At 35.7% G+C, this 12087-nt stretch overlaps 1 protein-coding gene across 19 annotated transcripts in view; it reads right to left on the bottom strand.

The window, feature by feature from the left end:
• The window catches only part of LOC136039341 (basement membrane-specific heparan sulfate proteoglycan core protein-like), a 392752-nt gene that overhangs the window by 174507 nt on the left and 206158 nt on the right, over nucleotides 1–12087 (bottom strand). For all 19 annotated transcript variants that reach the window (XM_065722975.1, XM_065722972.1, XM_065722979.1 and 16 more), the window contains 2 exons: nucleotides 11395–11508; nucleotides 2919–3035 (listed from right to left, as the gene is read on the bottom strand). In XM_065722975.1, the coding sequence (XP_065579047.1) occupies nucleotides 2919–3035; nucleotides 11395–11508 (231 nt within the window). The remainder of the gene's footprint in view (nucleotides 1–2918; nucleotides 3036–11394; nucleotides 11509–12087) is intronic.

Genomic DNA, 12087 nt, shown 5'->3' with positions numbered 1-12087 from the left:
CATGTTAAAGAGACAAAACAATTATCAATTACATTGATAAAGAGTCTTATAGTTCTAGTGATTTCTATTCAATGATCGAGTGATTTATGTGTTATTTTAGTGATTTTTTAAGAATCTAGTGAATTTTTTCCACTAGTTGGCAATCCTAGCTCGGACCCGCATCGTTCTATGTGAATAAAACATACATGTCTGGAAGTAGCTCAACAACTGTCTGGGCTGAATGCCCAAGACTACTAATGAAACTTTGTCACCTACTTAAAACTAATGATACTTAGAATATATTTCATTTACTTTTGAAGTTACTTAAACGAAGAGCTTCCTAAGTTATTGATAATTCGATCTCTGTTAATTTTACCGACTGGATAATTTAAGTTACCGTTCGTTTTCCATTCGCCGTTTGCACGGAGTATCCATCATGTCAGTTATAAACGATTAGATTTCGCCTAATGTTTGAATAGTATCAAGGCCGTTAGCAAAACCTTGTAAAAATTACACAAAATGTTCTTCCAGTAAAATTTTTCTCTACAAAAAGCAGTGTTTTTTTCCATCTGTGAACTGGATTTCTGAACAAGTTTCCATTCAGCAGTCAGTGATTCACGCATAGTCGAGCAATAAGCGTAAGCAGAAGCATTAAAGCAATGTTTGAAAAGGTAAAGAAAAATAGGTACAAAAAGAAGAAATGTGTAGCACTGCCCACTGGTAGTTCTAGGTATCAAAATAAATAATCAAAACAAGGAAAGGAACCATGAATTCTAAGACACTCTGGTAAATTTTTCGAAGTTCATCAGATAATTGACTTACCAATAAAGTGAAAATACCAATCGATGCCTTTTTTATGTTCTTTACGAATATTATAATCGCTTCTACCACGAATTTTCAATTAAAGTATGAGTTATCGGTCGTTTTCAACAAAATAATACTACAATTTCTCAGTGCAAAAATCATTTATAATGTGGTTAGTTTGGGTTAGGTCAAAAAGTGCTTAAATTGGAATTAGCGGTAGACACGATTATTATATTTGTAAAGAACATAAAAAAAGGCATCGAGTGTTATGTTCGCTTTATTGGTAAGTCATTTATACGAACTGCAAAAAATTTACCACCACTCTCACTGGTGACAATTACAAACCCATAGATAGACACGTACATAAGAATGCATAATGGAAGGATGCACTAGTGCCAATTGGGGATGGAGGGACAGTTTCACCCCGAACGTGTTTGCCTCTTCCCCTTGATAAAAAAAAACCTTTTCGGTATTTTCATTCAAAAATACCTTGTTGAAGATTCAAAATAGAATATGTTTATTATTTTTCCACCAAAGATAAAATCTGAAAAATATAAAACGAAAACGTGAAACGCAAAACCGTAACATGTTTCATTACTTAATGAGCTTTGATGTTTTACAGTAAAATTAAGTAATTTTTAGTGCTTACTATAACAACGTCAGTATTTATTTCTTTTGACACAGGTAAACAAGAAAAACTATTATTTGCAATGCTTTTCGTAACTGAAATTAATCTAGTCACCCAAATGGTATTGCTTTAATTATAAGATGAATCGTCATAATAATCATATTAACTACATAAAAAATAATTACATGGTCATCTGACTACTTTTATATGTTACAAAATGAAACTGATAATTATTGATTGTAGAATTTAGAGGCACTTGCTCTAAAAACACATTAGCTGAAATAGGTTGATAGATGTTAGGCTTGAAAATAATAGTACAAAAATGCAAGTTGAATACTTTACATTAGCTATATGCTAGTAATATAATTTATTTGAAATCCAACATTGAACTATCTGTTAAAAATCAATATAAATTTATCCCATAATTTACACATTTGTCAGTTTGGGAAGTCAACAGTTTCAGCATAAAAGAAACCAATCCCAAATCCAAACAGTTTTAGCTGGCAAAAAGTTGACCTTGTTTGTGAAGTCGTTTATGGAGCCTTGGCGTGGGCGACTGTCTTATTTTTTATAAGGCTATAAAGGAAGTAAGAGATGAGAGTAGTTCCCCAATTTCTATTCATCCCTACTTGTGCAAGCAAAAGAAATGCTTGCAAATCTATATTTCATTAGGGAGCAAAAAGGATAACAAACCTCTGAAGCAAAACAATTTTTCTCATACGTTCTACGTTCATAAGGAATTATCTCTATGTTCATAGGGAATTATCTGGTAGCTAAAATAATGTTTGTGGTTAAATTAAATAAAACAAAATTACATTAGAGAATGCCCCTTTAAAAAGAAAAACTTTTTTTTCTAGGTTCTTACTAAAATTGGGTCTTAAGTGCCCTGGTCTGTCCTCCTTGGGATGTAAAATTAGGGCAGTAGTTTTCTAATTTCTTGACCCAAAGGCATCTAAGGTAAGGACAGCAGGCTAGTAATTCTGGTACTCTAGGAAAACCCAGTGATTTGGATTTAATTATTGATGTTTTATATTTATTTGATTCCAAACAGTAGCGCCAATTCACGAAAATATAGCCAGGACAGAGCTTTTTTTCTTTTTTTTTAATGAAGATGCAAAATAGATATTTCTCGAAATTTAGGATGGTGGCTTTTCCGATAAAAAAAAATTAAAATACAAAAAAATTAAATTCTGAATTCCAGGATGCTCAATTCTAAACATCCTCTCCCCTCCTCAATCGGCGTTACTATATCGAGTGGGGGAGGGCCTCTATGAAAGGTATTATCAACACAAAGGAATTGAAGGGAAGAAACGGGAAAAGATCAAAATATTAAGCAGAAATTATAGCCAATTTCTGTTGTATATACTATTTTTTTTTAAAGATGGTTTAATCCAAGGAACTATTTACAAATTAAAGCTGAGTACTAAAGCGAGGAACAAAACATTTATAAAAGGCAAGCAGATTACGCAAGTAAGGTAAGGAAAATAGTACAATCGTGACAGCTTACCACACTCAACCTCATCAGAACTGTCGCGGCATTCATAAGTACCGTTACAACGCCCATTGGATGGAATGCACTGTTGGCCATTCTGGCAGCGGAATTCTAACGGTCCACATATTACATCTGAAAATAACAAACTAGATAATTAGGATGTATAGCAATATCTGGGAGCCATGGAACTTTGATTGCAGGGATATTGAAAATGGCAAATACATTCTTCTTTTTATAAGGATGCGTTTACTGCCATCAATTTTACTGAAGAAGAAGAAGAAGAAGAAGAAGTTTATTATTATTATTCAATACAATACAATACAAAATACAATTCAAAATGGAATTACAACACACTTATTCCCCCTCGAAAGGCTCCAAGGCCAGGGATACAAGGGGTATAAAAAAATACAAATAACAACTATAATATAAATAATATATATAACTGGTATTCAATATAAGCAACAACTACAAAAAAAAAACAATAGAACATGCCTGAACATAGAGAACATACCTGAGGCCTAGGAGTCAAAGCGCAGAGAAGACAACCATACACCATGAACAAAACTCAAGGGACAACAACTCCTCAGAGGAAAAAAGAAAAGTTATTCTATTTGATTCTTTATTAAATGATCCTTAAGAATCCTTTTAAAAGTCCCAAATGAGTGGCATCTCTGTACTGAAGAAGGTAGTGAATTCCAGGCCTGTTGACAAGCAATGAGGGGATTGAAGTCTGATCGAATAGTAGGGGTAGGCGGAATGTAGATATTATTTGAAGTACGAAGGCTATATGGAGCTGAATCAGAAATAAACATAGGAGTTTTCCGAAGAGATTTTGGAAGATTGCCGTGAAGCTGATGAAAGACAAAAGAAGCACAAGAAATAATGTAAATAGACCGTAGACTTAAGAGCGGTGTTGGTGAAGAACGGTTGGTGTCCATAACCAGACGCCGTGCTTTATTATACATGACATAAAGTGACCGCAACGTAGACGGAAAAGTAGACATCCATACAATGGGGCAATAAGAAACATATGACTGGACAAGACAGAAAAAAAGAAGTTTCAGAATAGATCCAGGAAATTTGTGTCTAAGTTTTCGAATGATACCCAAACTCCGTGAGACCTTAACCCTAATCATGGCTACATGGTTTCGGAATGAAAGATTCTCATCAAGCAGAATATCAAGAAACCGGACCACCCGATTCACTGGTCTACACAAGGAGCCTTGTGATACCTGAAGGTGTGTCAGCTGAGGAAAAGCTATACCAATTCGAGAAAAAATAAGAAAATGTGACTCATCAACATTCAAGACCAAGTAATTCGCATTAAACCATGAAATAACTCTCTCGAATAATGCCACAAGATTAGACTTGATTTCTTTTTCGAAAGACAGATTGACAAGCTTAGTCAATGGTGACAGAATAGCTGGCAGAATGGCACATATAACCCTTGTAGGAATTTTGTCTGGTCCTGAAGAGGATGATCTTTTAAGAGCATTCACGATACGAGCTACCTCAAATTCAGTAACAGAATTCAAGACCATCGACTTTAAACATGAGGGTCCAAGAAAGGCTCTGAAATCGCAACGAGAAGTTGCAGAGCTTGCAGAGGAAGCAGCTGCCTTTCCTATATTAGCAAAATAAGAGGTAAGCTCTAGCTGAACATCTGCATCTCATTGAACGGTTTTACCATCGAGTATCAACATTGATGGAACAGAAGGCAGAGGAGGAGTAGGTCTAAGAACTGAATTAATTAAATACCGTGTCTTCCTAACATCCTTCCCACATTCAGAAAATTTCCTATGATAATACCGAGACTTTGCCTTCCGACAGAGAGAATTAAAAATACTCCCATAGGTCTTGAAACGTTCGTGATGAGCTAAAGATGATGAAACTTTGTAAAGCTTCGGCAAATATTTTTTCCTTTTCCAGCTTTTATGGAGACCTGAACTCATCCATGGATTCAGTGGTGCTATCCTTTTTAAAGTATGGGGCGCTGGACCCTGATTGCAAATTTCCAGGATTCCTTCTTTCACTAAATCATAAAAGGAGTCAAAAGAGAGGTTAAAATCTGAATCAGAAACCAAACTGTCCCACGGTAGATCAGCCAGACGAGAATTAAGTAGACTTAGCTCAGTATCATCATAACGGAAAAATGGGAGAGCAGATGGTGATGCTATACGCTGTGCTTGATCATCACTCCTATATTGGGAAATAGCGGGAAAATGATCAGAAATATCACAAACCAGCACCAAATTATCTAAGACATCTAGTGACGAAAAATTATTATCGATAAGAGACGCATTTGTGTCAGTAACTCGGGTTGGTATACAAACTGAAGGTAGAGTTCCCGAAGAGAGCATCATCGACAAAAAATCAATAGCTGAAACAGAATTTTGATCCAGCAGGTTGAGGTTAAAATCACCCATAAGGATTAGTTCATTGGGATGTTTTTGGACTGAGTCCAAAACTTCTTCCAGAGTTTTTAAAAACGAAGGAATAGATTCACTGGGGAACCTATAAACCAAACCCACAGCTAAATACTTACGCATTGATTTAATCTCAATAAAAAGGGATTCAAAGATTCCTTCCTCATTTCTGCTCAAATCACTTCGGACATTATATGTAAGACGATCAGCAATATAAAGGACAAGGCCACCTCTCGCCATCTGTTTCCTATTCAGCCTCTCCATCCTATATCCCGGAATATCTAAAAGGATATCCTTTTTTGAATCTAGGAAAGTTTCACATAAGCCTATAAAATCAGGAGTTCCACCACTGACGATCCGTTTCAGCTCATCAAAAGAGAAGCAAAGTCCCTGAATGTTAAGATGAAGCACAGAGAAGACATCATCATGTTTAGAGGAGGCAGAACCATTTAAATGCGAAACATACTTACTTTTATTAGCCGAATTAGAATCAATATTCTTTAGATTTCTACTTCTAATTGAATTATTAATTATATTTTCAAAAAAAAAAGGATTATTTTGTAATTCAATTAAACGTTCCCCCAAAGAGTTGATACCAACCTGGTTACCAATAGAAATCGTCGATTTACTCATGGTGGATGGCAGTTCCGCTCCATGACCAAATCCACCAGACCAAAGGTATAAGGATAAAATATAGGAAAAAAAAATAAAGAAAATAAAAAATAGTATAATCGAGGTAAGGATAAATAAGAAAAAGCAGGGAAAGGGAAGGAAAAAGAAACAAGGAAAAACCAAGAAACAAACAAATAACCAGCACTGGTAATTTAATCACGAAAGAACCATGTATATGCCAAGATATGAAATTTATCACAGGAGTCATTGGCTCACGGTTTTACGGTTTTTAGGGCAATTAATGCTGTAGCACGTATGGCCTGGAGCTTTACAACTAACACAAAAAGGACTGTTCTTACACGGGGATTCAGATATAGACTTATGATCAATAGCTCCGCATTTTGAGCACGGGGTAGTGTTTGTGCAGTTTGCTGTAAGGTGGCCAGTCATATGGCAGTTAAAGCATCGACGAGGCAAAAACACAAACTCCTGGGTGGCAAGCCGCTCATAGCCGATTTTCACTGATTCTTGAAGGAACTGATCTAAGTCTTTTCTTGATTTGAAATACACTTTGAATGTGCGTGACGCACCACACTTAGCTGTTTTGATGGATTTTGAGATTAATTTCTTCAGTGATGAGTCGATTAGTTAGTCCGGTACTTGTTTAATAACAGCAACAAAAGCAGGCTCCTTAAGTGTAGCATTTAGAGTGGGTTCAGAACGCTTTGCCTTTTCAACAATTAGACTAGCGGTTTCTTTAGACGAGACGACAAGTTTCCATTAATTCTTGCCACGGCGTAGCTCAGATACATCGCTGCCAGGGCTAGGACAAAGACTGTCTATAAATGTTTGACGCTCCGTTGGGCCTTTTAGCTCTTTTGGAGGGTTTTTTAGTCTTACAGCATACGAGGGTTTAGGCATTGAGTCATGACTTTGGGGCAAGACCAGTGACTGGTCAGAGAGGCTACTTGAAGGGTGAGATATGTTTGGCAGAACGCTGTCCAATTTACGCGATAAATCATTGACCTTGGATACAACTGTGGCATTTACGGCCTCTCCTATAGTTGGGACTTCACATGGACTAAGAATAACACATTTTGGGATTTTTAGGTTTTGCTTGGCAGGAGCAACTAAAGTTTTACACATGTTATGAATATTATCGTCATCTTTAGAGTGAGTCACCATTCGGGTTGTAACACTTAGTTCGGCATAAAGAACTTTCTTTGCTTGGATGATGGTATCGCGATCAAAATAAGCGACAGCTGCCTTTTTGGATTAACTCTGGCCTAACTCCATCAGTTAGAGATCGGCTTAAAAAGTTCAAAACAGGATTCAAGATTAATTTGTCTTCCATCTTAGACTGACCAAATGCTTTCTAAAATTAACCTGCGTCACTCCTTTACTCCACCTTCCCTCTCTCCTTCCTCCTTTCCTCTCTTTTCTTTTTCTTTCCTTTCCTTCTATTCCCTCTCTCCTTACACTCAATTTAAGTCCACAGAATATCAAATATGTGAAATCAATAGATGTTGACACCTTGATAAACCGTCACACAAGTTTTGATTAAAAACTGGTATTTTGCCAAATACTGCGAGATCTAGCAAGTGGGATTAAAGTTCATACCTCAGACTATCAGGTATGTGAAAATGAAAAATAATCCGATTAGTTTAGATGTTGACACCATGAAAGCTAGTTCAGTACTGAAAGCTAGTTCAGTACTCTATGGTATTTGTATTCTAAATGGTATCTAAATTGGTATTTAGATTTGGTTAGATTGGTTTTTATGGTATTTGTATTCTAAAAGTATCTAAATGGTATCTATGGTATTCTAAATATGAAATGGTATTTGTTTCTTTGAGAAATGAACAAGTTGAACTTTGGGTCTACCTGTTTAATTAAATAATTAGATCAATCAATGGTTAGAAAAAATTGATAGAAACTTCATAGATGGTTAGTCGTCAAACTTGATAGAAGATATGACAAGACGTCAGGTCATAAGTTAGAATCAAATCATATCGCCATAAGTGTCAAAAGCATTTGAAACAAAATTACCCTCATCCAATATTTATTGTTTTTTTTTTGCCCAAGGAAATAATAAATCAAGCTACATTTATGTAATAACCACTCTTAGGTTTGCAATTTCTTAGCTTAATAATGATTATTTTCTAAGGGTAGTAATTAAACTATTATAATCACTGGGATGAACTAAAGTTCTCCTGAATGGCAATTACTTGACCAAAGTATAGCTACTATTTCGAAATAAATAACCAGGCAACAAAAGAAATTTCCGATTCAGTCCACAGACTACTTCATCTTTATGTAAATTTTGAGGACAAAAGGTCCCTTTATAAACAAACAATTAATCAACTCTGCTGAAAACCATCTATTTCATGTAATTTATCACATGAAAGTTAAAATTGAACACAATCTTCTTCTTTTTTTGGATTGATATGGAGACGCTTTCACATAATCTCATCACCAGAATCAAATTCCAACTGCAGTATGTTTCTAGAGCTCTGCTAGAACTCTGGGTATCGTATTACCAAGCTGAAGTCAAACCCACTCCCCCCTACAAGACGAATTGAATCGCATGTTTTGAATCAAGTTCAGTTTTCTAGAGCAAGAATGTCAAACTCTCGGCTCGTACACCGCAAGTGATGCGTATTTTCAATCTTTACGGTCTACCCCACTATAAGGGGAATTACGAGTTTTTTTATAAGTTGCATTTCCATGTTTTGAACATGGAGTGTGTCAAATGAAATTCGATCAAGCTGATGATATAACATTGGATTTGACTTACACATGTAACATGCACGAAAATGTGTCAAAACTTCCCTTGCAAAAAAATTCCCATAAAACCAACTTACATCTCAACATGTTAATTTAACCCGCATATTTTTAAGTTGTTCTTTATCTTGTATGAGAACTGAAATCATTGTAATGTATTACAATACCAACCAAAAATTCTGAATTTTTGTTGCCAAAATAGATCACCAAATAAGGCAGTGGTCTACTACTACTACTAGCAACTCATCGAAGCACCAAGCCACCTGAGACCGACACAGATACGCACGCCTCTCCTCCATCCCAATCCATTTAAAGCCTCTATCTTTAAACCCTCCCAGGAAGTTCCCATTTCCCCTTACCTTTCTTTATGACATCCCTCCAGCCCAACCCCAACCGCGGACGACCTGCTCTCCATTTAGCCCTAGATGGTTGGCCGAAAAGGACAATCTCTTGCAATGTCTCATCTTTCATCCTCAGCACGTGCCCTAGCCGTCTCAGCCTTTCTCCCATTATAGCCCGAGAAATCGGGATTGAACCAAACTTTTCACATATAGCCTACTGTTTGAAATACCGTTAGTCAGCCGGGTAACCAGAACAATCCGTAGGCAATTTCTCTGGAAAACATCTAGCAAATCGTCATTCGCTTTTCGGAGTATTCATGCTTCAGAACCATATTTGACCACTGTCATCATTGTAGCTTCTAATATTCTAATATTAGTTTGCAGACTTATCTTCCTATTCTTCCAAACTATTTTCAACTGTGAAAGAACAGCCTATGCCTTGGCTATTCTGCTTTTAACATCTTCCCACCGTCTTAACTAATAATACTATAAATGTACAATACAACAAAATCGCAAAGAAAGTAAAAACGAGGACAATAAACAGCCAGAGAAAAATTGAAAATTATGCAAATATTTCAGTCAAGTCCTCCACTTGACCATCCTCAGTGCAGAATAAACTGATAAAGATATAAAAAAAAACTTAAAACAAAACACATAACTAAAATAGGACGACCCTTTCTCAGTAACGGTGCAAGGGTGAAAGAGTTACCCTTTCACCGCTACTTAGAAAGCGTCATCATTTTTTGATTTTTTGTTTTCTTTCCAATTTTGAGTTTTGTCATGACCAGCCAGTGTGGTCTCAAAAATTATTTACTACAAATGTAAGTAAAACTGTCCCCCTGATAAATCTTTTCGTTACACAACGTCACCTTTCAATATTTACTTATTCCAATCTTTAGTGACTTAGACAGTGGTCTGGCTTTTTGAACCTGAAAACTGACATTTTCCATGTTCCAAGCCACAGGACTACTTCAGTATGTTCAAGCATGATAACCAACGGATCTCAGTCTAGTAAGAGCGTCCAGAATAATTGCTTTTTATTTCACCAAGGAGAGTAGAAAATTAGCGCAGAATTGCGGTTCTGTGGGAATTAATACCCATGATCTTATAAAATGTACCACTTTTCACATACGACAAACACACTACCTGTCTTTATTACCTTCGTGCACAAAAATTATCGATGGATAATGCAATGCTTTTGACGAAAGTTTGCTCTTCAATAATTTATGCCAGCTGCTTACGCAGTAATGCTATAAAGATTCTGCTTTTTTCCACGCATCGAAGAAGCACCATCAGGCACTAGAGAAGGTAAATTTACCAGTGAAGGATTATATTTCGTTGAATTGGATAAACATATTTAAAAACGTTCTGTCCTTCCGTGGGATAATTCTTTGGATCTAACTCCAGCAATTCTTCAAACGCATTAAGGTCTGGATTGCAACCACGCAGAGACACACATAATTATTTTACGCCTTCAATACCAGTGTTGTCATCACATGCGACTGAAAATCCATCAAAATTTGGCAGTTTTTCTTTTATCTTATCATTATTATTTTCGGCCATGTCAGTAATAACGGCAATATGTCTCAATTCAGATCATTCATCCATCAGAATCACCTTAGGTTGGTGTTCAAAGTTACAACAGCAAATAAAATTTCGCCAGTAATAGAAAACTCGCAACAGCGAAAGAAGAACAAATCAATTATAAGGGAAGAAACGATAAATAAAAACTTGTAGCAGTAGCATTTTCTTTTCTTTTAATACAAATTTATTCCAATAAAAATGTTGGGAGAAAGCAATCTCAAAATAAGTAACTTTCAAGATTGAGGTTCTGTATCTCTCCCCCCTCCCTTTATCTCCTCAATAAGTAATTTAATAGCGATGGATGTTAGTAATTTTGACCAAAAAGGATAGCTAATTGACATCAAAATACAATTCATTAAGAAGATGAATATTTTTCTGGAGAAGATGAAGGGGAAACTATTACGGTATATCTTTTTCAGTAACAACAGACATTTCAGCGATCAATATAACTAATTGTTGATAATTTGTTAGCCCCAATCACTAAAATCACATGGATCTAAAAATTTCGAAATCATGTCCCAATAGCCCTATCCTGTTTAGTTAGGTATAAATTTAATATATCAATCGGATGAACCTATTGTAGAAAATTTTAAACGAACAAGTTAATGTTTTGCGGCAAAGAAAAAAAAGTCAATAAAATCTTATGTAGTTCCTATTTTTATTGTATTACATTCTTTTCAGAATATATTTAGATAGTGTCTCTTTACGTTTGTACAGTTCATACAAGTTAAACAAAATACTAACCACATAATGCAGGATCTTCATCTGACTGATCTGGACAGTCGACATTTCGGTCACAAGTTCGTCTGCCATCAATGCATTGACCGGTTCCACATCTAAATTGGTCCGAACGACATGCTAAAAGATTTGAAATGATCATTCAAATTCCCCAGTGAAACTACCCCTTCCCCTATTTACTGAATAACATACAAGGGATAAAAACTGCTAAAGGCCCATTCACAACGAGATTTAGTAATACCGAGATTTTGCTAGTGCTAATTTGAGCCAACCAGGATTTACGTAGCGTTATCTGATTGGCAGACAAGTTTTACGAAAAAACTGGATCGACTAAATAAAATCAAGCTAATTCCAGATACTAGTAAAATCTCATTGGGATTGGGTATTAATCGATTCGCTAAGACCAGTAGCTTTCTGTAAGATTCTTTTTTCTGAAATTATAGTAAGTTAATACACAGTTAATAAGTTAATAAACAATTTATTATTGGGTAAATTAGATTTACAATGATGTTTCTCATCAGAAAGTTTGCAAATCGGTTGTGAGAAGGTGTGATCATGGCTAGAAATCTAAATAAGAGCTAAGAGCTCATATGACACTTGTGACGAGGTAAGAAGAGCCAAGAGCTCATATGGTATGAGCTCTAACAAAATTCTAAGAATCAATAGATTGATTTAAAAGGAAAATCAGAGGCTTAATGC

This window comes from Artemia franciscana, chromosome 19 (genome assembly GCF_032884065.1).
Source record: "Artemia franciscana chromosome 19, ASM3288406v1, whole genome shotgun sequence".
NCBI classification, from domain to species: domain Eukaryota; kingdom Metazoa; phylum Arthropoda; class Branchiopoda; order Anostraca; family Artemiidae; genus Artemia; species Artemia franciscana.
The sequence above is the reverse complement of the archived record's forward strand: the minus strand, read 5'-3'. Positions and strand labels throughout refer to the sequence as shown.